Source organism: Microtus ochrogaster, chromosome 5, assembly GCF_000317375.1.
Source record: "Microtus ochrogaster isolate Prairie Vole_2 chromosome 5, MicOch1.0, whole genome shotgun sequence".
NCBI lineage: Eukaryota > Metazoa > Chordata > Mammalia > Rodentia > Cricetidae > Microtus > Microtus ochrogaster.
Genome location: NC_022012.1, coordinates 56,750,012 through 56,777,247, shown reverse-complemented (window position 1 = coordinate 56,777,247; position 27,236 = coordinate 56,750,012). Strand labels below are relative to the sequence as shown.

Below are 27,236 nucleotides of genomic sequence, written 5' to 3'. Positions count from 1 at the left end.
CCTCTTGGGCTGACACAGGCTGCAGCGTGGCCGTATGGGACCAAGAGCATTCGCAGCCCTGATGGTCTCACACATGGGAAAGAACTCCTATACAAGTCTGATGTGGTGCTATTCTGAAAGTGGGAGGCATTAAAAGATGAGCTCAGATTTATTTTGTTTTTCCCTTCTCTTCCTCCCCTCCCCTTTCCGCCTCCTTCTGCTTCTCTCTCTCTCTCTCTCTCTCTCTCTCTCTCTTTCTCTCTCTCTCTCTCCTGTTTCTCTCTCCCACATGCCACCCTATCCAGCTTGTTTTTATTTATTTTTTTCTAGTTACAGTTTAGTGGAACTCTACTTGTTTTTAAGGACTTTATGAACGTCAATATTATATTAAGCTTTATTAAACACGACAATCATTATTGGCCATGCCTGTTACAAAGTGAGGTATATGCGATTCTTCTATCCTAGCAGTCATACATGTTTAATTAAAATAATAATGCTAAAGGCCCCCAAAATTATGAAACAGTGCCGTCTGACTTCCTTGTGATAACACCGTGGTACCAGCTGTAGACATTCTTTACGTCATCTTCATTAATCAAACGAATCACGTCTTAAGTTTAGTAAAGGCACAAACAGGTAGGCATTTTGCAGACAAGAAAACCTTTTTATTTGAAACCACAAATAGTCAGCAGGTGGCCACAACTATCCATATTTCATTAAAATCACATAAAACCTAGGCACAAAAGCACCACTGATTATTGCTCTAGAAAAATTGCATGAAAAATTCAAATATGCACAGTAAAAACACCGCAGTATGCACAGGACTAAATGTTTAAAGCAAGGGTATGGAATGCTGAATCCATTTTACACGCAGCTTCCGATATTAAATTGGTATTTGTTTTACTTGAGGATGATGGAAATTTCCAAAAAACACCATCGTAAGAGGATAAAATGTCCATCTTTATATATTTTATGCCAACTAATAGAGTCCTAAAAAATTAGCATTTACAAAATACTCGGTAAAAATAGCTTTTAAAAGTTGTCCCAAGAGGTACATGAAGTCAACCCCAGTTTTCCACAATTCATTCTCCCTCATTATCTAGAGATTCAGTTCTCCGTGCCTGCGAATAAAAAAAAAAAGAAAACAATATATAGTTAGTTACCACTAAAATAAGTATAACTGAAGGTAAATCCACCCACCAAGAAACACACTTTTGAGCATGTGGCCTTGTTTTCCTTCCAGGTCTACTTCGAAACACACTTTGACTCTGGGTGGAAAACACACAAGGCCCGAAGGCATCACGGCAAGACTAGCAGCCTTGATTCTCTTTGCCATTTAAACAACCGCAGCAGCCTTACCTGTGGGCTCCAGTGGGCACAATAAGAAACAGCAAGCTACTACCTGATTCTAGTCACTGCAAACATGCAGAGTGTCTACTGTACCCTTAACTCTGACTGTTTCAATCTGCCCCTTTACTGACAGTGTGCTGGGTGGGGGACTTCTGCAGGCTGAGACATTAACAGTTGAGCGAGAGATGTGGATCTGCAATAACATTACAGGCAATAAAGAGAGACGTCATGAATGTGCTATCCAGAGCTGAAGGATCGAGCAATTTCTTTTACGACACCTAGTCGGTGAGCGGGAGGTGGTGGTGGAAAGTACCTCTTCAGCCTTAGTGTCACCATTTGCAGATGGTGCAGTACCTTCCTTTCCAGCTTCCTGCTTTTCTTCCTTCTTCCCTTTAGCAGCTCTGCTAACCTTGGTTCCAGGTTCTTTCTAATGATTGAAGCACAGGGAGACAGAACGCGTTAGGTGCTGAGTGATGTTAAGAAGCCCCTGCTGGAACCCAGCCAGATGCAATGACCGCTGCCCGTGGTGGCCTTAGGGGAAAGTGGGGGCCCGAATTTGCTGTGTCACCTGAACTACACTGTGCCTCCATAAAACTGTAATAGGTTGCTTGCTTGCTGAGCCCACCAGCTCTTCTAGTCTGTGGGACAATGGTGACTCCTGGGCCATTTCTACCGTGAGTGGTTTTGCTATGGAGAAGGCAGCCACAGGACCTGGTGAAAGGGGGAAAAGCCTGGGGGGAAAACCCACCCAACCAGGGGCTGTGGCTTTTCCTGTTGTGCCCCGATGCGACAAGTCATGTGGAGCCACACAGCTTACACAACCAGAAAGGCACTGAAAATAAAGGCCCGGATGAAGAAATGTTGCTAATTTTATGACTGAGTCACAGAGCTGAGCTCCGCTTTGGAAATCTGTATTCACTACCACACACAGTCTCAGAGAGTGTGGGTGCTTTGATAGTTGCGGTACAGGAGAGTCACTGTGGCCAAGTTCATTGGCATTAGTGGACTTCAAGTTTTCTCAGCTGCCAAACAGGATACTCATATCTATTTCAGTAGCGTAGACCGAGCTGGGGGTGACTGAGTAAAGCACCCAGAACAGGTCTCACACAGTGTCAGGCTACAGCTCACTACTTGCCGGAGTAAATGATCACGTTGTTATTGCTGGTCTGGGAATGGCCATCTACTAGTAGTTAGTCATATGAGGCTGGGAGCCCCTCTCTGACCTCTGGTGCTGGGGGCAGCAGTGGGGTCCAGGGCCAGGTCTCACCCCACCAGACCACCGTGTGACTGAGAACACGTGCTGAGCCCACTGGCAGGCCCTCCCCCACACAAGGCTGTCCAGGGCCACTTGCTATGTGCTTCCTGCACCTCACTGACCAAATGGAAAACACATCCCTGCTAATGCACAAAACTGGCTCTTTGCATCTTTAAAGAAAGCCCGTATGGTGGGGACAACTTTCTGGTCTGCACATTTTAGCTGGAGTCATTAAACAGGTTCTCTCTCTCCTCAGATGATTTTTAGGCATGGGATTATAACGAATAAGTTATTCATTGTTTAGAAAGCCACGGGAGGGAAGAGGGGAATGCCTCTTACTTACCTTAGCAGCTGTTTTTCTTGGTTTAGGCTCGGGTTTTGGCGGAACAGGTTTCTGCGGAAATAATTTAAATCATACAAATACTGAAACTGACACCATTAGCATCAAAAAGAAGACAAACGGGCCAAAAAGACACTGGTTCTGACTGCAGCTCTGGGCATCTCGAACTGGCCCTTTCAGTACCAGGCGCTATGTTCATCCTGGGTTAGCAAGTGATGGGCAGATAAGAAGACGAAGCTAACTCATTAGGCGTTAGTCCAGTAGAGCTCTCTGGGGCAGGGTTAGGTTTCTCTTTCTGATATCCCTGTACTTCCTTTTTACACAACACCACACCCAGAGGAGAGACCTTCCCAGCAGACCAGAAATCACAGCGTATCACAAGCAAAGTTCACTGTCCATCGGTCACCAAAGCTGAGGCCTGTGAAGTCCTTCAAAGGCAGATCCAGCTCCCTCCCCTGACACAGATTTCAGGTTCTATAGCCAAGCCTCTTCCTGTTTCATCCTCTCCCATGTCAGCTTAAAGTACGGTGCTTAACACCAAGACACTGGGTCCCTTTGTCTCTGGAGCTTTGTATTAAGTATATAACTATGGTGCCCTGTCTGTCTATTAAAAGTTAAGATTTTTTTCCTGTAGGGATTTCAGGTCAAATATTTCTCTAATAAATGTGTACATTTCTCTGAGCACTAAAAGAATGTTTTAAAAATAGAAAGCACTGGCCAGGGTGTCCCCCGTGAAGAAAGATGTTTCCCTCTAGGGTCTGTAAAAGATCTAGAGTTCATACTGAATATAGTCTTTATGTGTAAAATTTAATTGAAGGCATTTCAGTTCCAAAAGACCAGCTGTTAGAACAAAAAAAAATTTATAAAGGGGGGGAGGGGGAGGCTAGACATACTGACCCACTCTGGACACCGAGGTAGGAGATGGCTATCAGCTGGAGGGCAGTCTCAGCTACAAAAAGGAGGGTAAAGGAGCTGCCAAACCCGATAACCCGGGTTCTAACCCTGGGGCACACACGGGATGGAAAGACAGAACTGATTCCTGTAAGTTATTCTCTGACTCCCCAACACACAAGTAAATAAATGTAATAACCCTATCTTCTCAACAAAGGAGAAGAAAAAGATGACCCTAAAAAAAATAATCAAATTTAAAAAAGGGTGGTGCTTAAAAAGCAAGACAGTTTTTACCAGTGTTCTTATTCCTCTAAACCTTCAGTCTTCTTCCCAAACACAGATTTCATGGCTCAGAAGTCTCGTAACTTTAAAATTTGTTATTGTGAGTTTTGATAAACTAGTGTAGGCGTCTTCTTGATTGATTTTTAGCAAACTGTTTCCACTTTTATCATTTTTTGAGACAGACGTTCACCTTGGCTCAGAAGTGTTTTGATAGTCCTAAGAAACTAAGATTTTGTGTGCGTGTATGCATGTGTGCTTGTGTGTGTGTCGGGGGGAGCGGGGGGTGTCATGTCCTGATGAGGCACACAGTCCATGTCACGTGTGTTCCTCAACCCACTCCCTGTAACCGCCCAGCGGGTCAGTTAGTCTAGGGTTGTAACCCGCCTGGCAGGTCAGTTATTCCAGGGTCCCGAAGAGGAGCTATCTGAAAAAGACGTGGGCAAGAGAGAGGAACGAGGCCAAACAAAATTCTCTTGTCAAAGCCTCTGTTTATTAGCGTAATGGCAGCAGCTTATATAGCCCTCGGATGAGGAATTTGGCTTGGGATGGGGGCAGAAGGCAGGGGCATGGGATCTTGCCAGGGCAGCAATGGTCACGAGTCGACACTTGTTCACGAGTCGACACACCTACCTAGTGTTCTCTATGCAAGCGGAATCGTTCCTTTTGTGATTCCAACCACAAACAGTTCTCTAGATAGTTGGAATATGGGGCGGGTTCCGCTAACAGATAACTCTCAAAATAGTTGGGTGTGGGGTGGGCTCCACCAACAAACAGTTTTCAATACAGTTGGGGTGTGGGGCTCTCTGCAAACATCCCCAGGACAATGGTCCCTGTGATACTTTTTGGGGGAAATGGCTCCTGACAACTCTCCATCTTATATTTTGAGTCAGCGTCTCACACTGAGCTGGCGTTCACTGATGGGCACGGCTGACTGGAAAGCTTGCTCCAGGAACCCTCGTGCCTCGGCTTTCCAGTGCTGGGATGCGCACGGATGCACTACTGCACCTGGCTCCTTATGCAGGTGCTGGGAATCCATACCCAGTTCCCCAGGCTTGCATGGCAAATACCTTACCCGGGGAGCCATCTCCCCAGTCCTCAGAGGTTTATAGTATGGGGCACTGCTGGCTTCAGATGAGGCTGTGGTGACCCCACAGGACATGATCTCCATGCAAAGGGCTCTTACAGTGCTGGCTCCTAGTGCTCACGAAAAGGTTTCTAAATTGCGGTTTTCTTTTGACTCCCAAGGGCTATTCTCTTAACTGGCTTGAGCTTTGCAGGCGCTCTTGAGTCTTTCTGGTGACTGACGCTACTGCTTTATGGACTCCTAGTCAATATCCACTTCCACGTACATCCCAGCAGCGCCTGCGGCATTCAGAGCGGGGGTGGGGCAAAATCCTCTACCAGAGTCAGGTGGGTTTGTTAGGTGGTAGAATGAGGAAGAACAGACGAGCAGACTACCAAGGAGGAGCACAAGAGCCAGAGAGAAGCACCTCCTGGTTGGAGCAGAGGCTCACACATCCGGGCTGGCTGGGAGCGGGAGCACAGGCTCACACATCCAGACTGGAGCACAGGCTCACACATCTGGACTGGCCAGGAGTGGGTGCACAGACTCACACATCTGGTCAGGGTAGGCTCAGTCCCACCATACATCCTAGCTCTAGTCATCCTCTCCCTGGACATGGCTGAAGGAGACTCAAAGAGACAAAGGAAAGTGCCACTCTTTCAAAGATGTCCCAGGACCGGAATGCAGCTAACGCCTATGAATTAATTTAGGAACATTCTGATCCAGGAATAAAATGCTCAAAAGTATGGGTTGTGGGCAGAGAATCTACATTCTGGATCCATTTCAATATTAACAGGTGGAGAATTTGGGGACCAGGACTTGCCTAATGCTCTTGCTCAGGGATTTAGCAGTTTCAATGAGCACGGGCTTTATAGACTCGATAGCGGACTTGGCCACTGTTTTTCACTGACACAGATAATCAAGTAAACTGCTTGGCAACATAGGCCTGATTTGCTAGAAACTGAGACCCCAAAGGAAAATAAACTCAAGGAAAATGCCAGCAAATCATCCTTTTGCTCGGGACAAAGGGAGTACACATTCCTAAGAAGCTACATCGAGGGACTCAGGGGTACTTACCGCTGATAATCTGGCTGACCGTCTTGTGGGCTACAAAAGAATGGGAAAAAATTGGTTTTGGCAATTATAAACATCCAGGCTGGTTTTTAAAATTCTTTCTTGATATACTTTACTTTGTGGAAATGGTGAAATGTATGCTACCCATCATCCTCTCAGATTAGCGTAATGGAACACACCAGGACCCCTGGGTGCTCCAGAGAAAGTGCTGCTGCAAGATACAGGCTTGGCTTCCATCAAGTGGTTCCTCCCAGCTAAGAGCTCTGGGAGAAGGGGGAAGAGAGGAATCCCGACTCCGCTCTAACCCACAATCACTCCCTTTGTGATAAACTGACATCAGAACACGGAGTTACCTTAAGAAATGGTCTCGTTAAAACAGAATCAAAATCTTCAAGCTAGTAAGAGAGACTTAGTAATTACACAGAAAACAACACAGGACTTGCCTATCTTTGCAACACTGAGAAAAACAATGACTGTAAGTCTCACACAGGCAAGAAAGATATTTTTTTCAAACCCAGAACAAGATCAACACAATTATCTACCCAAAACAGGTTCCACCAATCTCTTAATCCCAAAAGTTTAGGAAATTGATTAGCTAGATACTGACTGAATTCAGTTTTTCAGAAAATCTTTTGAGGATCACCCCAGTTAAAAGCCAATCATACCCTAAAGAAAACACAAAATAACACAAGCATCCAACACACAAAAAAGGGATTTAGTTTCCTAAAACCAAACTTGGTTTTCTCTGCAGGCTTTACTCCATACGGTCTGTTCATTTCATGTAGGTTCCATCTCCAGGAGAAGAGCAGACACTGCCTGCCACATCCAGAACATTGGCTGAGCAGATGAACTCAAGCTTCTCCCTGACTCACACTGCTTTACAAGACTCTGACTCACACTGATAGTTTAAATGCTTCCAAATCGTTTTTCTTAAGTGGGTCAGCAAAAACGGTCAGTGGGAACTTGTGTCATGATTGAGAAGAATTGCAGAAATTCTTGAATCCTTGCTGAAGTCAGTCTAGGTCAGTGGGTCAGGTCAGACTGGAAGAAATAGTTCTTGACATCACCACATCTGAAAACCTCCTTGCTGAAAGTCGAAGCGGAGCTCAACTCATCTTCCTTTCATCCGCAGACAGAAATGAAGGGCCAGGGCCTCCATGAATAGTTTTAACCTTGGGGTCTTAAGGAACCATCGGAGTTGGACTTAAGTCCGGCTAACAGGGTCTACACAGAATAGAAAGCCGGTTAAGCTGCTGACTGGGACACAGTTACTATCCAGGTTGGCAGGAGCACCCAGCCTGAGGCACAACTGTGGTCAGTAAAGAAGGATGCGGGAGGCATTCCCCACTGGAAGCACCAAGATGCCTGCTAGGGTTCTCTCAGGAGCCTTGTGAAATCACACCCACAAGTCCCTAGGAGTCAGGATCAAATCCCGCCACGCCTTTCTCAGAATGGTCAAACGGATTGAGGATTGCTGAAGAAAAGACAACATTCCCCCTACGGCTGTGCAAAACATGTGTATGCTTCACCACGGTTTCTGAATGTGGAAGAACAGAAAGGCATCCCCCTTGCCCTCTCCCTCCCCGTTACTGGGGAGCTCAGCTCTGAAGTTTCTGTGTAGCCTCAAAACACATTCCCACCATCCAACAAGTCCAGCAGCAAAGCAACCTTCTCCATGGAGAAGAGTGGCGGCTTCCTTGCTGAAGGGAAGCAAATGGACCCTTACCCAAACCCCTTCCTGCTTGGCTGTCAACCTACAAGCATCCTGTTGGCTTCACTTCACCGGTGACTTCATTCATCTCCCGTCTGTATCTCCTATCCCTAAGCACCATCTTTTTCTATTTCAGTATTGTCGATGCCTAGCAGGGACCCTGAGTAAGTGTTGAGGCAAATGGAAGAAGCAAATGCCAGAAATCCATATATAATTTACTTATGGAAAGGAGCCAAACACGTTAGCCATGATACAGAACTGTCCATTTCCCAACCAGTTGCTGTTGGCAGAATCTTATCAAAGAGAGGTAAAAATCACGTTGAAGGAGGTCCCAGTTGCGAAACCCTGCCTCTCCGCACCAACATCTGAACACCCAGAATAGGCCTTCCGGGGGGATGGTCTCTTCAGAGCTTGTTCTACAGGGCGGGCCTCCAGCTGACTGATCTACAGTCTTAATTTAGGTTCAGAATAAGTGTTCCAAAAGAAAGGCTTGGGAAATTGATGCTACATCTGTCTCTAGGCTATCTTACCCAGCCAGACTCTAAAATGTAGATGCCTTACCATAAAATTATTTTATGACTTCCTACCTAAAATTTACCAGCTTGTCTGTGCCATAAAAGAAAAGCCTTTTCTAACTTCCTTTCCAGCAATCACCATAAGGGATTTTTTTTTCTTTCACTGCAGTGAAGGCTGAGACTAACCTTTCATTCAGTCAGCAGTACCACTTACGAATGCAAGTATGGATGCCTTCCTGGAAAGTTCCATCGGCTTCCACAGCCTTAACATCTATAAATGATTGGACTAAATTTATTGGATACAAAACAGACTAGACTGCTATTTATTCCTCTGTGAGACATTTAAAGCATTTGAAATATTCATTTAAAGCTCAGCCTTACTTGGTAGAACTGGGTAGAGGAGCTGTTAAGGAATTTTTCTTAATTTCTTGATTGAGAAATCATAGGAAAAGTGGTTGGCTCTCAGACAGGGAATAAAGAGGTTTAGATGCCAGATTACCATGGTTTATAGCTACTGGAGACGTCAGAGTTATCCAGTAAGCATTACTGACTGACTGACTGCCCCCATCTGAAAGACATGGGGTCTATGTCAACATTCTGGCTGCACATGCAGCGTAGAAACCTACTCTCACAAAGTAGAGAAAGAGAGAGAGAGAGACACAGAGACAGAGAGACAGAGAGGGAGGTCCAAGAAGAATTACTGGACTTTGCTGATTATTGCTTCAAACCTAGTTTTTATAAGACGCCCCTCTGCTTCTGAGCCTCAGCATGTTATTTTAAAGCAAAACTTGAAAGTCAAGTTGCTTTTGAGACTCAAAAACAAACAAACGAGAAGTTCAGTAGCAAGAGCCTTCTTTTCAAAACTGGGAGACAGAGAAAGAACAAGAGCCTTGGCTGGACAGTGGAGAAGATGAAGACGTAGGAACTGGGTCACTCAGTTGAAGCACTGTACAAAAGGCGGGAGGCAATAAGGACCGGGGACCAGATGTTTTCCCTGACTCTGCTAATTACAAGTTGTGACATTTGGAGAAAACTCTATTATTTCTCCAAGAACTCTTCTCCTTGAGATAAAATAGGGATCACTGCACCCGCCCGTCGGCTATCAGAACCAGTACTCCCCTGCCAGTTGCTATTTCTTCTCCTGACTTTCTCTCTAATTTTTTGTTTTAAATAGCAAATGTCCTATTACTTTGCTCTCTCTTCCATACTAAGACAGAGGCTTTAGGAAGGCAAAGTCATGCTTGCATTTCACTGTGGGACCCACAGGGCCTGGCACAGTGCTGGGAGAATTTATAGGTGATCATACATTTTTGATAAGGAACACTGTGAGGCAGGGGTGTAGCATGGTGGTAAAGCTGAGCAGGTCTATACAAGGTGCTGGGTCCCATCTCCACCACGGCAAGGAGGGAGCAAAGGGGGGTAGGGGGATGCTTCTTAGGTTATCGAAGAGCTCAGATACAAGAATGGAAATGAAAAGGTTTTGTAAACGGCAGAGAGTAATAGCCACGATACATTGTTTAGGTCATTTATTGTCCAGTGTCCTGAAGCTCAGGGCTCTGTACAATGCCTTCCAAATATCACAGCCATAGTGAAAAATCTACAAAAGAAGAGCCCCTTTGTAGCCGGCAGCTGTTCATCCTGGGTGACATACGAAGTGACATAACTGGAAAATTCAGTTTGAACTGAATTTCAATTCACTTTGGGGGGTGGTGGAGGAGATCAATCAGTGCACTTCTGGCAGTTTTTAGCACTAGTCAACACTCAAGCTAACCGATGACCTTTTACTTTCAAACGACTGTGTCGATGTCTTGAAGACACGTGATAGTTTTTTTTTTTTAAAGCATTGTCTACAAAATACTTTTGTTAGGAATGATATAAAAGTATATAATATATACTGGAAAATAACTAACCAGAAAAGCATAAAGCATGAAAAATCTTGGACTAACATACCAAAATTATATACATAAAACTCATGCTTATTTTTTACATGTGTCTCAGGCAGCAGGATTTGCTTCTGGCGTAGAGGGACTGACTGGGAAGGCTTTCTGTAGTCCAGCGTCTCTTCTGAGCAATGGTTTTTAAGGCTTTCTGACTGATCAAGTTAAATGTCAACCCTCAGAGAGAAACCCAAACGCTTTGTGTGCATGGGGTACCTAGACCCCAAAACATTGAGGTTACACTTCACCAACTGTTTTGAAATTATGTTTACCCATTTTCTAGATGTTCCTCATGTTTTTGTTTAACGCTAGCATGTGTGTGGTGGCTTGTTTGTGCTTTCTGACTTGATGATTATCTTCAGAGGCTCACTGTTGGTACAGGGCTGATAAAGGCAGGCAGGCGGCTTTCTTTTTACATTACATCTTTACAGCTTCTGGTAAAGATTTCGTCCTTGGTAGAATGAACTTCCATGTACAAAGCTTATGTGGGGGTTTGGATATTACAACGAATTCCTCTGAATTATTAACCATAATATGAATCATCCCATCAAAGAATCTGTAACTGGATATTGTTTTTGCTCTCTTGTGACCCCACTTAGGTTATAAGTTCGAGTGTAAGAGCTGAAGTTTTCCACTCTCTGGAAAGCTCTATGCAAAAGGGAATAGCTGTCATCATAGATACTGCTTGCTTCTGACTTCTTAAGACATTTTTTTTCAGTATCCTTCCTCATCAAGAGTCGGACATAAGCATGTCTTCCAAGTTCTTAATGTCTTTCCAGGTTTCTGTATTTTAATACAAAGCATCTTTGAGTCATGGACTAATTTGTTATCTGAATAACTAAAGAATTTTCCTAATTAAAACAAAAGCTTTAATATTTTGATGTATTATAAATCTTTCCATAGTTTTGTCTTTAGAGATGAATCCTCTTAGGTAAATACTCAGAATCAAAAAAGGAATTCATAATTCACTCATTGGAGCAGAAAATTTAAGAAATCAACAACCTTTCATTTTCTTGTTATAAAAAGCCGGCTCTGATTTCCTTGATGAATTTACTTATTATCTTACTCTCTGCCCAGAAGGAATTCTCAGTACCCACTTTGACAGACAGCAGGACCAACAGGTAGAAACACAAACAACATCGGAAAATACCTCATCAACGAACTCAATAAAATACGCCCAAGCCAAGCGGAACTACATGTAATCTTTGGCTTTTAACCTCAGTGGATTTGTTTGCAATGGCATTCCTTCACATGCAGAGAACATGAAACATTTTAATAGCAAGGCTATGTCGGTATGCAAAGGTATGCTTACCTCCTGTTTAGTTAGTTTGGGTCCATCTTTGCCCTCAGTATTCTCTGGAGACTAGAAAGAAAACATTTTAGTGAACTGTATTTAAATTTGTAATCATGCAAACAATGATTAAAACATACATGGTAATATGATGACGCCTAGAACCAGGGAAAAAGGCATTTATTAAATATGTATTTTAAGTGTGTGTGTGTGTGTGTGTGTGTACTCAGCTCTGTGTGCACATATAGAAGTCAGAGGTCGATAGTAGATGTCTTCCTCTACTGGCTGTCCGCATTATTTTTTGAAACAGGGTCCTTCACTGAACTCAGTTTGGCCCGGGTGGCCACCCAGCAAGCTCTGGAATTGCTTATCTCTGCCCCCAGAGCTGGGAATACAGATACGTGCAGCAGTCCCTGGCTTTCATGGAGGTGCTGGTGATCCAATTTCAAGTCTTCGTATTTTCACAACAAACACGATATCCACCTACCTAGCCACCCCACCCCTCCCCCAAACACAAACTCTGGTCCTCTGGAAGAATAAGAAGTGCTTGTAACCATTGAGCCATCTCTCTCTACCCCGTACCCTATGGGGAATGGGAAAGAATTACTATGCATCCTTCTTTGCAATGTGAATGCACCTGAAGCAATTTTCATCTGTCCTTGAGGAGTGGAGGGGGTTACCTGGAATCCACCATCTTGTTTACCTCCTTGTTCAAGTTACTTTGCTGCTTTACAAAGTAGGACAGAGGATGAAAGTGCCATGAGGTGTTGGAGGGGAAATGAAGGGTGGAAATTGACCGGGGAGTTGACAGAGGACACTATAAAGAGAGGGAGGAAGTTAAGTCACACTAAGGATGTTTTTAAAAGCTACAGAGAAACATATTTTATGTGTACTTAAAGAACATGGATATTATAAAAGCATATGTATACAAATACACACACACTAAAGTGACATCACTTGAGGCAATAATACTTCAATCAAGAGCCACAGACAAAGCAAAAGTCCCAGTTCCAGGCATACAAAACCTCCCTTTGAGTTATTAGGAGAATCCAAGAGACTACCTAAACAATAGAAGCTATTGCCAATGACCTTGGTTACATTCCAGAACTTGAAGGTAAGATCTTATTGCTGAAGATACAACATAGTTCAGACACAGGACTGGAAGGAATCCTTCTGGAACAGACCTGGAAAACTCCCTCAGGGATGGCTCTTACAGTGTCTGATGGTGTTAACCTGCCAAGGGGGACAAACAATTATCGTCCTACCTAGCTATGACAACATGGCAATGGCCAGCACGGCAAGTTATTTGCAAAGGTGCAATAGTGGCATACGTACATATCTTGGCAGCAACCAACAGCTGCCTAAGCAGACTTAAGCCTTACTCAGCAGGAGGGAAACCATGCCATCTTCCTAAGTTAGCAAGGTTATGGACTGTGTGGGAGAACCTACTGCCACTTTCATGTATCAGTATCATTAATAACTGTATTCTAAATACTTATCCTTTTAACCAGTTAAGTGTTGGTCTCAACCCTCATCAAAGCAGTGGGTTTTGCAGCAGATGGAAGCCATCATAAAAAGCCATCACAATGACAACACTAGTCAACATGGATGGAAGAGATCATACAAGGCCCTGCACATCCCTAGATGAAATGCTATAGGCAATTAATGACTGCCAAGAATCAGAGATTCAGCCTTCCCCAGGGCTGAACTCCTTGGAGGTTATCAAATATATACAAGCAACACGAACTCAACTTAGCAGGATATATATGTGTGTGTTTGTGTGTGTATACACATATATTATATATACACATATGTTATATATATGCCATATATATAGCATAAATTTGAGAGTGAATGGGGAGACACAGAAGTTGGAGGGTGAAGGAAGGGAAAGAAATTATGTAAGTACAGTAGTTATATATGCAATTATCAAAGAAAATAATAATAATAAAAAAGAGAGGCAGGGGGCTCAACAATGCCCCAGTCACCACAGAAGCATATTCTCGGCCTGCATTTGCTTCACTTTGATATCTAGACCACGCATTGATATGTTTTGATAAACTTATCTGTTATTTTTCCATTATCAGTTCCTGTGTCTTTATTACAGTCCTACCCTGAGCACGTCAGTCCGGTGCCCTGGTGCTCGTGGATTTTGATCCATTTCTTGAGGCAGCACCGCACACGCCTGTGACAGTTTGAACCTGGGTACCCACATTAGTGGCTCACAACTGCCTTTAATTCCAGTCCCAGAGGATCTAAAGCCCTTTTCTGACCTCCGTGGTCACCTGGGCTCATCTTCACAGAATTTCAGAGACATACACACAGGGAGACAAAAATAAAAATAATATAAATCTTACAAAAAGGTTCATTAGAAAATTGAACAAATGAATATGTCAGGAGCCATTTTCCTAAAGATAATAGCAGGGACTATTGTCCTAAGGATGTTTGCGGGGAGCCCCACACCCAACTATCTTGAGAGCTGTTAGCGGAACCCGCCCCACATACCAACTATAGAGAATTGTTTGTGGTTGGAATCACAAAAGGAACGATTCTGCTTGCATAGAGAACACTAGGTGGGTCAACTTGTGACCATTGCTGCCCCGGCAAGATCCCTTCCTGCCCTTGCCATGCCCTTGCCCCCACCCCAAGCCAAATTTCTCATTCAAGGGCTATATAAGCCCCAACCATTTCGCTAATAAAGAAAGACCTTGACAAATTGAGAACAGAATCTTGTCTGGCTCTGCTTGGTCTCCTTCTTGTCTCCCGCCCATGTCTTTTTCAGATAGTGCCTCTTTGGGACCCTGGAATAACTGGACCCGCTGGGTGGGTTCATGAATATATTTTAAGACTACATAAAACTAGAAGGTAAGGACTATGGCATGAATGGTGGCCAAGAGGATTGGCGCACCATTAGAAAATACACAAATCGGGTTAGTGAGATGGCTGAGTGTGTGAGGAACGCTTGTCATTTAAGCCTGAATCTATAGTGAAAAAAATCACCATGTACAAAACTCAAGTCCAAATGGATCAAAGACCTCAACAAAAAGCCAGTCACACTAAACCTTATAAAAGAGAAAGTGGGAAATACACTTGAACACATTGGCACAGGAGACCACCTCCTAAATATAACCCCAGTAGCAAAGACACTGAGAGAAACAATTAATAAATAGGACCTCCTGAAACTGAAAAGCTTTTGTAAAGCAAAGGTTATGGTCAACAAGACAAAATGGCAGCCTACAGAATGGGAAAAGATTTTCATTAACCCCACATCAGACAGAGGGCTGATCTCCAAAATATACAAAGAACTCAAGAAATTGGTCGCCAAAAAGAACAAATAATCCAATTTAAAAAATGAAGTTCAGACCTAAACAGAGAACTCTCAACAGAGGAATCTAAAATGGCTAAAAGACATCTTAGTCATCAGAGAAATGCAAATCAAATGTTCAACATCCTTAGTCATCAGAGAAATGCAAATCAAAACAACTCTGAGATTCCATCCTACACCTGTAAGAATGGCCAAGATCAAAAACACTGATGACAACTTATGCTGAAGAGGTTGTGGGGAAAAGGGAAAACTCCTGCATTGCTGGTGGGAACGCAAACTAGTACAGCCCCTTTGGATGTCAGTGTGGCGATTTCTCAGAAAATTAGGAGACAACCTTCCTCAAGACCCAGTAGTACCACTTTTGGGTATATTATCCAAAGGATGCTCAATCGTGCCACAAGGACATGTGCTCAACTATGTTCATAGCAGCATTGTTTGTCATAGTCAGAACCTGGAAACAACCTAAATGCCCCTTGACTGAAGAATGAATAAGGAAAATGTGGTACATTTACACAACAGAATATTACACAGCAGAAAAAAATAATGACATCTTGAATTTTGCAGGCAAACAGACAGAGCTAGAAAACATCATTTTGAGTGAGGTAACCCAGACACAGAAAGACAAATATCACATGCACTCTCACTCATAAGTGGTTTTTAAACATAATGCAAAGAAAACCAGCGCACAAATCACAATCCCAGAGAAACTAGACAACAATGAGAACCCTAACGGAGACATACATAGATCTAATCTACATAGGAAGTAGAAAAAGACAAGATCTCCTGAGTAAATTGGTAGTATGGGGACCTTGGGGGAGGATTGAAGGGGAGGGGAAAGTCAGGGAGGGGAGTAGAGAAAAATGTAGAGCTCAATAAAAATCAATAAAAAAAGAAAAGGAAAAGAGAATCAATTCCTGAATGTCACCTTCTCATCTTCATGTAAGCACCATGGCAAACATATGTGCACATGTACACACGAATAATAAATAAAAGAAAAATAAAGAAAAACCCCCACAAAAATAGCAAACTCACATTCATCACCGTATTTGGGTTAGCACAATAAAACAGCTGTATCCATGCCTCATCTGATAACAAAATTAAGTAGATCATAAAACTGCTGCTTAGTAGGGCTGGTAACACTGTAGATTAATAGAAGCTTCTCAAAGAACAACCTGGAAAAATCTCAGAGAGATAACAAGGTAATTCTTTGTAAAAAAAAAAAAAAAGATTGTTGTGTTTCTATTATACCTAATATGGCATAGTTGGAAATAATATGCATGCTCAATAAATAGTTAGGAGCTATTTAAACTACATATAGGGAGATGACTTGGTGACTAAGAGCACTTGCTGCTATTTCAAAGGACCCAAGTTCAATTTCAAGCATCCATGTTGGGGTGACTCAGAACCACCTGTAACTCCAGTTTCAGGAGATCCAGTGCCCTCTTCTGGCCTCCACAGGTACATGCACACATGTGCATAAATACTCAAGACATATACATAAATAATAAAACAAATCTCAAAACCAAACTATATTAACATAGTGAGATCAGAATAGGCATAAAATAAGAAACTAAAGATTTACATAAATTAATGATACATTTATAAAAATTAGGTAATAAAATAATGAGTAAAATGTAAAAATTGCAAATAGTCTTTGGGGAATGAAACATTTCAAGGCAAAGGTCGCAGGGAATACTCTCTGTCCCCTGATCTTTGTCACATGTGGTTTACCATCTTCTAGCAGCTCCCTTGCCTACAAGGTTAGAGCCCTTTTCCCACACTTGCCTAATTGTTCTCTCCTCCAAACAGAACCTCCTCTGTCCTGAAGGCAAACATAACATTCTCTTTTCTGTCCTCTACCCTTGCACAGGGAAGCCAGATTCACAGCCCTTGTGTTGTATCTGTTAGCTGAGTTCTAGACACCAACATCTCAGCAAGTCCGAGCGTATGACAGCTTCGACAGAAGACATTGGTTTTCCCAACTCCCTAGGTTATACAAACTCAGTGCTTCTATCCATCCAGATTTTTCTGATGGTCAGGCCAGTCAGTAGCTGTCAATCAGAGATGCTACTACTTGTAACTGATAAATGGCTAAGAAAGAAGTACGCTGGTATTAAATAAATGTATATAACATATAAGCATATCCTGCTTAGTTTTTCAACTTGTAGCAGGTAAGGGCCTTAAAAAGAGGAAACCTCAGTTGAGAAAATGCTCCCACTGTCCTATGTGCAAGCCTGTGGATTATTTTCTCAATTAATGTGATTAATGATTGATGTGGGCAGGCCCATCTCACTGCGGGCAGTGCCAACCTGAGGCCACCGGTCCTCAACTGTGTAAGAAAGCAGGCTGAGCAAGCCCTGTGGAGGAAGCCAGAAAGCAGCATTCTTCCATGGTTTCTACCTTCAGGTTCCCACCCTGGCCCCAAGTTCCTCTCAGTGATAAGATGATGAGAGAGTTGTAAGGTGAAACGCACCCTGCTCTCTCCAGCTTACTCTTGGTCATGGTGTTTATCAAAGCAGCAGAAACCCTAACCAAGGAGACACACACACTACGAAAATATTAACATTATATAAACTCAACATTCATAACACTGCCTTCAATGTTATATGCCATGCATTAGCAGGCAATATTATCAAGACATCAATCTCTAAACATAGATCTAATTGTAGGAGCCAGCCATGATAAGCTAAATAGAAACAGACCACCCAAAGGAAGTTCTTAACTTCCAACCATTATCACCTGCCAGAGTAGGACTCAGCCATCGATAAGTTTAATGGAGGCCGGAGTCTCAGTAGTTTACCCTGAAGCAATACCTGGTTGCAGGAAGAACACAAACTGAGATTACCTGAGCACCACCCAAGAACAGACCATCAGAAGGAAATGCCTAACGTTCCAACCGTTGTAGATAGGATCACCTGCCAGTACACACTCATCAAGACACCCTTAGACAAATGTCAGCCAATCAAGGGTCTTGAACCTCAGAAACCCCTCACCCCCACTTTTACTACTATAAAAACTCAACTCTAACTGAGCTCGGGGCTCTCCATTTATTCTAATACATTGGGCATGCGGAGAGACCGAGTTTGCAAACTTGCATAAAATAAAGGCTCTTTGCTTTTACATATGGGACTCAGTCTCCTTCTTGGTTTGGGGAGACTCCACGGATCTGGGCATACCACTAATGATGTTTCTATTAGATGCAACAAAAGACACTGCGTTAAAAAGGCACGAAGAATGAACATGCTAATGCTTTCCGATGAGCAAACTGATTACAGATGCGGCAAAGTACATCTCCAGACAAGGCTGGCTGCTCGGCAGTCTCTCCACAGGGGTTTTTATTATCAAGCTCAGACACATTTCCAGTTAGGAGCACCTGATGTTTTCTCTGGGGTCAACATGCTTCAGCAGCCTGATTACAAGCTGTGGGCTCAAAACTCTGCCTTGTATCCTGGCTCCAAGACCTGGGTCCGGCAACGTGGTCAGAGGCTCAGTCTCTACATCAATGATTTAACAATGCCATCTAATGTAAAGAAGGGTCATGCTTATTATCCCTTAGCCAGAGGTTAGAGAAAGCTGCTCGGGAATTCGACTGCTATGCAGATGTTGTACAATAGAAGGTGGAGGTGACCTTAAAGAATCTTTTGAATTATGAAATGTAAAGGTCCATCCAGGGGAGCCTTTAAGATGCGCACATTTCCTTAGATGCAGATTCTCTGCGAATGGCCATCATCCTGTTGCTTGCAATGACCGGGTGTTCTGCTTTGGGAAGACCTTCATTACGGTTGTCTTACTGCACGCCTCAGCACTGTAACTATGAAGGAACTGAAGCAGACTGCACCAGGAGATTGTGTGAAATAAGGACAAAGAAAGGAGATAGAGGGTTAGAGGCATATTCCGGTGACTTCTAGTGGGCAGAGGTGCAAGGCGAGGAGCATTTCACGGGCTGCAAGAAATGCCAGGCAAATAGGTGCCTGCTTCACTGTCTGGTGGACACCAGGCCTATGTGAATCCGGTGAGAACCAAGAACACCCAAGAGCATGAGAACCATGGTCAAACAAAGGTCTCATGCGCATCTTCAAGGCTCCTTCAACTCCCAGCAAGCAAGAACTAGCAAGGAAGGTTGGAGATATTCAGGATGGCTAGGAGGTGGGCACAACAGAGGGTCTCACAGGTCAAGGCATCAATGCAAGTTGTGTGTCCAGTCAGAGGCAGAGGGATCACTCACTGAATCCCCAGTGACTAGATCAGGATGACTCAGCCAGAAGGCACGGGAAAATTATTTTGAGGGAGCACGGCTCACCCAAAGCAATCTCAAAAGAGCAGGTACTGTTGGTGGGAGATAGGCCAGATACTGTGCTGCATGGCTGGAGCTGAACAACATCGCCCTCTGCAGGATGAGCTGGGTAGGAATCTGATAGGCACCGCCATGTGCCTTAGAGCTGTGCTAATCCCAGGCTTGGATTTATACATCTGTTCCATGACCCAGAAGTTCTAAGGCATCTAAAGAACAAATGTCACAGGAGACTCTTACAGTGGGAGGGTTGACTTCTCAACTGAAGACCGGCTTCCTCAATAGCTGATGTATTATATTATGCCAAGATAAATTATTGTACCCTTTTGCTACTATTAGAGCTTAGGGTTACAATTTGTCAGGACAGGAATGGTATACTACATGGCTACATATCAGGGATAAAACATCTTTTTCCCTCAATACTCAGTGGTAAGGCCAACATGGGCAATCCATTTGTGTGTATGTGCGCGCGCCTACGCATGTGCTTCGTCTCTGCAAAGGGTGTTAGCTTCTTGTGTGTTTTAGTAATTGTTTATGTAAAGATAGTGCCTCTGTGATTTCGCCCTGGGATGTTTCCAAGAGCCTCTATCATTTCTCAAGAAGGAAAACAAATGGGGTAGGGCTAAGGGAGGAGTGCTTGCTTGCTCGGTCAGATTTAAAGGCTTAGAAACAATAAAATAAGCAATTTAGATGTAGTTAACATGTATTTAGACTTGCATACCACCCCTCCAAAAAGATAAACACTAAAAACTCTAAGAATACAGAAAGCATGAAAATAAGGAATGTAAAAATATATTTGAGAGCTACGAACCTAACTCCATGTCCATGAACAGAGTTGAATTTCAGCACCAACAATGAAGGAATAAACAAATCATCACACACATTGCTGTGTTTAATTAAACACTAGAGCCAATCTGCATTAGGAAGGCACTAAAATACACACTAGTACACAATAAAACAATATGCAGTAGTGAAAAGAAACTACGGGTAGGCATGTCATTATGCATAAATCTCACAACAGTGGTGAACCAAAAAAGGGTATCAAATGATTTGAAACAACGTTTAAAACTACATGTAAGTGCTTAGCCTGTAAGAAGAGCAAAGGAAAACCATCAACTCAAACCACATTACTTTTGGGAGAAAAGTGAGAAAAACAAATTCACTGACAAAGGTTGTACTTCATAAGATGGATGAGAACCACATTGGCTTACTATTTTTACTTAAAGATGGATGGGTGGATGGATGGATAGATGATAGATAGATACATAGATAGACAGACAGATAGATAGATAGATAGATAGATAGATAGATAGATAGATAGATAGATAGATGATGGATGGTTGGGTAGAAGGATAGAAGATAGACAGACAGATATATGATAGGTGATGGATAGATGGGTGGGTAGGTGGATGGATAAATGATAGATGATAGATAGATAGGTAGATAGATACATAGATAGATAGATAGATGGATGATGGGTAGGTGGGTAGATGGATAGATGATAAATAGATAAATGATAATAGATACATAAATAGATACTGATATTGTACATATTCTATATTAAACTATGTTTGTAGAACTATAACAAGTTCTGAACCAAACAGGCAAGAAGGGAAAACAAATTTTATTTTCTTTCATTTACAAATTTTGAAAAAGAAAAGCAGCTCACAGATTCTGAAATAAAAAAAAATCAAACCATACATAAACTCTAAGTGAAGTCAACAAGAGAAGTGATTGATTGCCACGGAGCAAATATCCCAGAATGCAAGAAAGAACAATAAAGACGGACAGCAGGGGGGAGAGAAAGAAATAGACTTGAACTCTTTCTAAGACAGCTCAGAGGTAGAAAAAAGTGGTACGGAGAAGAGAGCAAAGTCGCACGGGCTGAGTACAAGGCACACTATAACAAAAGGACAGTAAAACAAGAAAATCTGGAGAAGAACTTAGTTAAAAGGCAGACTATCTGCAAAGAGAGACTGCTCACTAGCAATTATACATATCAGCCAGTACTGTTCAAAGTGTCTAGGCACCGTGTCAACCTAGAATCCACCTTGCTGCCATTCCAGAACTGGTTCAGATTACAAACACAGAGTTCACCACCAACAATGCCTTTCTTTCAGCATGGCTCTGTTACTGAAGGGTCAAATTCAGAAACGGGAAAAATGAATCTACATGGAAGGCAGGCAGGTAAGAAAAAAAAATTAAAAGAAGTATCCTGGTAAATGTGATTATTGTGCACAGATGATACCCACTATTTGTTTTGTTTTTAAACGTCTTACCAGAAATCTGGGACCAGCGCCAACCTATATCACGTTACAAGCAGCATCTGTAATTTTAGATTTTCTGAGGGCTACATTAACAAAGCAAAAAGAAACAGGACCATGCATGATGCCTTAGTCGACTGGATGTATAACATTGTGCCATTTCACTTTGTAGCCCATATACGAATTATTAATGTGGTATTGCACATTTTTGTATTAAATCCTTTATATTTTACACTTAACAGACCAGCTCTACCAAACACTAAACTTTCATTGCAAATACCTGATGTGCATTTAGAATTTAAAAAAATCATACTTTTACCTGGATTATTAAAAAAAAAAACACTTAAAATTTCCCAATACTAGGATTTTTTTTTTCAGTTTGTAAGTATACATTGATTAAATATAACCCAAATGGGAAATTCAGGTTCTTTTCTTTTTTACACGTTCAATAATCTCCTTCAGCCTGTAACCACCAAACAAGGCCGGGGGGAGGGGGGAGTGGGGAGGAGTTGGGGGTGTCTCTAGGCAGTAACAACCTCAGGAGATGAGAAAGGGGGTGAAGGATAAGAATTCAATCAACTGGGGGGCTGGCATTGATTTGGAAGGTAACAGACACAAAAATATGTCTGACTCTCTTATAATAAAATGTAATGATTGTTATTAAAAAGTCTCAGCTATGAACACCCGAATCAGAAAGGTGAATGAGGTAATTCTGGCTGGTAAGGCAGAAGAGAAGAGCAAAACCTCAAAATCACACGATGGACAGAAAACATACTCTATGTCATTAGGAAAAGCTCAGTTTATCACTAACTCTGATGAGGTTAAACAGAGGACATCCACTTAATTGTAAATTTCACACCATGTACAGGTTAATACTGGGAATGTAGATATGAATGAACTGTAAAAGCATAACACATGTACAGGCAGAATGTACCCAAATCATGGTAGTGGTCACCTCCAGGGAGGGCCACAGAGCCAGGGGACACGGAAAATTTCGCCATATGGGCTTACTTTTCAAGGGGGAGGACCTGAAGCAAACAGACAAAATATTCTAATTTGTGAAATCTGGGCAGTGGATAAATAGGTATGTTCTATTGTTTCCTGGATTCCTGTTTAAAAATGTTTCTAAATAAAAAAAATGCTACTCATATTGGGAAGAAAAATTAAAACCATTTTGTTGTTATTAGGTCCCATTTAATAACGCCATGCTTCTTCCCTGACACAAATCCCTGGTGACAGCTAGCATTTTTGTTTTTCTAATACATGCTATACGTCTGGTTCATACATTGTCCGCTTTCCTGTTCAACATATATCATTTTTTCACTTGTCGTAAAGGAAGGAACTGGATTAGGAATTCCTCTCCAGCTGGGGTACGAGGAGCTGGCAGAGGGAGCATGGCTACCATTAACCACTGACCAAGGGTTCTCAAAAGGAGTCTGGGGTCTGACAAGCAGTCATGCAAGTACAATGCAGGGAATACATTGCGCATTCTGTAAATCCTTCCAGCAGAAAAGCCAAGAAACAGACCACTCACCCAACAGGCAACGCAGACCTTCACGGAGCATAAATGGTGGCGACCACCCTGTTAGTGAACCACTTTTTGCCCACCAAAGTCAGGAGGTCCGAGGAGATGAGGAAATCCTTTCCCCTTTCGTCATGTGCTTGGAACTGTTGCAGATGACATCAGACTGAGGATATGTGATTCTGAGAAAGCTCCGGAGGCTGTGGCGAGAAGCCACAGAGAATAAGGTCTGTTTCCTGTTGCAGGGTCATGAGCTACACAGAAGAGGAAGGCTAAGAATTCTTATTAGGGATTGCCGGACCCGTGGCGCGCGCGTGCACGCATACAGACACAGATAGAGCTGGAGACGGAGATGGATGTCAGGTGTCTTTCTGTATTGCTCTCACCTCATTTTTTGAGACCAGTTCTCTCACTGAACCTGGAGCTCATCAAATGGCTAGAGAGGTCTCCACACCACCCCCTTGCTTCTCCCAGCTATGAGATTACAAGTCCGTGCTCATGCACTGGCTTTTTACATGACTGCTGAAGACCAGAACCCAGGTCCTCACGCTTGCGCAGCAAGCACTTCATGCGCCAAGCCATTTCCCCCTAGGCTGTCTGTACCCTTGGGTTAAAGCTGAGAGGAGACACGGAATAGAAATAGGCTACTAATCACGTCTCCTCACCCACTGAGTAGACTGGGTGGCTCCTCCAATGTACTGGTCGATACTTTAAAGAATATTTCATTATTCCAATTTTCTTTATAGATTAACCTGCACTTTTCTTTGTCTTAAATTCACCGCGGGGAGAAAATCGGGCCAATAGAACTGGAATGCAGTGGAAAGCCATTCTGGAGCTTTAAAATGGAAATAAGCGGCGAAGAGAAAGGCTGATAGGTGCCTCTCTCTCACCCTGTCCGCCTCAGCAAACACTTACATAGACTGACACCAGATCATTTCCCCCCACAAATGAGGGTACTAGCAATAAAACTGGCACAAAAATTTCTTAAGTAAAAAGAAAATTCCTGAAACTGAAATAATTTTCTATGACATGAAATACACTGAAGTTTTGTTCAAAGCCACAAGACTTTATGTTTAACGTTGTTGTGGTTGTTTTTGTTCATTCTGTAGCTTCAAGTTTGAGACACTCCCAAGCCTTACTCCTTTTTATTTTATTTGCAATCTTCATGTGTGTGTAAGTGTGTGTGCACGCTCGTGTTCATGCAAGTGCACATGTGTGTGCATGTGCACCTGTCGTATGTGTGCGCATGTGGGCACATGTGCCATGGTACACATCAAAGTCAAAGGGACAACCTCGGGGGTTGGCCCTTGCCTTCTGCCTGGTCTGAGATGGTCTGCTTGTGCCTGGCTTCTGCCTCCATCTCCCCATAGGAACGCCAGGACTGCAGACACACAGTGGTGTGCCTGGATTTTCGTGGGTCCTGGGGAATCTGTCTTGTGCTTGCAGGGCAAGCAGTTTATAACGGAGCTATCTTCCCAGCCTGCACTGGGCTGCTTTGTACAGTCACCATGAGATACTCTACACTCGGAACCGAGGGACCACATTCACATCATTAATGATCAAGCCCACCTCTTCCCTTGGCTGTGCTTCAGCTACCCACAGTGATTAAGGTCACAGCAGGATAGCATGTCTTCCTCAAATGTTCTGTTAAGATCAAAGTAGCTGAGAAAGAACTCTGTTTATCTGTTCAGAAGCCTGGATGAACTAAACACCCATCTTCTAAGCTCTCTTGAAAGGTAAAAATATTTTATAAATAGCAAAACATGAATGATAACCAAAAAGAAACAAATACCTTTTTCATGTATGCATAGTCAGTTTCATGAGTTTAACGATATATAACTTGATACAAAAGAAATAACTTAGAATATTTTACCATTTTTTCATCTGTGGTCTCTTTGTGGTTACCCTTTCTGATATTTCTAGTTTTGTGTGTACAGGATGATGGAGAAAGGTGTTGCCTAAATTAGAAGTCTGGATTCTAGGCTGGCTCACGTTCATGCTGCATATACATTTATTCACTAGTACAACAGAGACCTGACTTAGCGGCTCACTTGCTGGCTACACTGCAGACAAGTCCTACACACTACAGGGGTACTGAGCACACAGGAAAGATTGAGGACGGGAGTGCAGAGGATGATGGTGGAGTCCAAAGCAATGATTAAATGGCTTGGTTTTCACCAGTCTCACGAGGCTGGTGAAACAGTATTACAGCCATGTTACAGATGAGACTTTGATGCCAGAGGCTAAGTAGTGACTTGTTCAAGATGATTCTGTTTGGGAGTCTTGCTGGTAAGTAAAAGCGCTGGGACCAAAATGCAGGTGGACTGACTCAGGTCTCATATTCTCTACAGTATATTTATTGTTCAAAGAAGCTGCATTCAAAATGGCTGCCGGCCTGGGATGCAGATAGCAAAGAGCTCTCAGGGAACCAATTCAAATATAGCCTAACCAAGGAACATGTGATATATCACAGACATTTCCATCTGCCCCCCCCAGGCACAGCTTCTTGAGATAACAACAAACAGTACCCCAATAAAGCATAGCTGTTGAGGTGTCCATGTTTTTGTTTGAGACTTTCAGGCTGGCTTTGAACTCATGGCATTGCAAGTCTGGCCTTGAACTACTGATGCTCCTAGGTCCACCTTCCAAATGCTCAGATTAATGATCATATATATAGATAATAACTTTTTCTTTTTTAAAACCTCACTATGCTAGCTAAAGAAATCATCCCTTTTTGTTTGTTTGTTTGTTTTTAGTTGGTTTGTTTGTTTTTGAGGTAGGCTCTCCTGTATTGCAAACTGGCCTTGAACTCCTACGTAGTTGAGGATGACACTGAACTTTTAATCCTTCTACCCCCACTTCCAGAGTGCTGGGATTACAGATGTGTGCCACTGTGTCTAGTTTATGCAGTGCTGGGGATTGAACACAGGGCTTCATGCATACCAGGTAAGCACTCTGCTGACTGAGCCACACCCCTAGCACGGCTCTGTCATTTTAGAGCACTTTACAGCTTTGATACGCTTTTGCTCTGTTGTTGAGTTTGATCCTCTCAGCATTGCCAACCAAACAGGGGCAGCCTCACTATTTCCATCTTAAAGCTGACTAACGGTTCCAAGAGGTCAAGCAGCCTTATCCAGGTAGAGTGGCAATCTTTCAACACTTACACCAGGGCTCTCAGAGATGTTACTAGATAGTTAATTCTATTTTCTCCTTTGCCCAGACATGAACCAACTCCTAGAAAATAGCAAACAATTATGAATCAGTTAACTATGATGAAATCTATACATGATTGCTAAAGGAGAATTATAAAATTAAATGTACTGTTAGGAGGTAATAAAGCAAAACCAGACTGCAACTTGTGGTTTAAAAACTCTACATATTGGCCGTTACTCTGAGCAAAGAACTGTGGGCAGAGGAAGTCGGGGTTAGGATTGGGAGACAGACACTTTGCTGTGCTCAAATCGAAGTCAAGGGTGCAAACATGCAGAGCAATAAAACATTTAACTTGGAGAAGCAGAACCATACTCCAAGGAAGCACCATCAACATCACCACCAGCAGCACCATCAACAGCAGCAGCAGCAGCAACAGCAGCAGCAGCAGCAGCAACCGCCCCCAACAATACCTGCAAATGGACAGCAGGCCAGCAGCCAGAATGAAGGTTTAACCATTGACCTGAAGAACTTTAGGAAACCAGGGGAGAAGACTTTCACCCAACGAAGCCGTCTCTTTGTGGGCAATCTTCCTCCTGACATCACTGAGGAGGAGATGAGGAAACTCTTTGAGAAGTATGGGAAAGCAGGCGAGGTTTTCATTCATAAGGATAAAGGCTTCGGCTTTATTCGCTTGGAAACACGAACCCTAGCGGAAATTGCCAAAGTGGAGTTGGATAATATGCCACTCCGTGGAAAGCAGCTACGTGTGCGCTTTGCCTGTCATAGTGCATCCCTTACAGTCCGCAACCTTCCTCAATATGTGTCCAACGAACTGCTGGAAGAAGCCTTTTCTGTGTTTGGCCAGGTGGAGAGGGCTGTGGTCATTGTGGATGACCGAGGAAGGCCCTCAGGGAAAGGCATTGTTGAGTTCTCAGGGAAGCCAGCTGCTCGGAAAGCTCTGGACAGATGCAGTGAAGGCTCCTTCTTGCTAACCAC

The 27,236-nt window shown here is 43.0% G+C and overlaps 1 protein-coding gene across 2 annotated transcripts in view; it reads right to left on the bottom strand.

Annotated features, from left to right (window-relative positions):
• Nucleotides 1-619: 619 nt before the first annotated feature.
• Hmgn3 (high mobility group nucleosomal binding domain 3) overlaps nt 620-27,236 on the bottom strand; it is a 43,319-nt gene continuing 16,702 nt past the window's right edge. The window contains exons 2-7 of one of the 2 annotated variants that reach the window (XM_013346411.2): nt 11,707-11,757; nt 6,235-6,264; nt 2,925-2,975; nt 1,640-1,753; nt 1,420-1,519; nt 620-1,097 (exon numbers count right to left, since the gene is read on the bottom strand). In XM_013346411.2, the coding sequence (XP_013201865.1) occupies nt 1,084-1,097; nt 1,420-1,519; nt 1,640-1,753; nt 2,925-2,975; nt 6,235-6,264; nt 11,707-11,757 (360 nt within the window). In that variant the 3' untranslated portion in view covers nt 620-1,083. The remainder of the gene's footprint in view (nt 1,098-1,419; nt 1,520-1,639; nt 1,754-2,924; nt 2,976-6,234; nt 6,265-11,706; nt 11,758-27,236) is intronic. The other variant, XM_005347562.3, reaches the window with a different exon arrangement.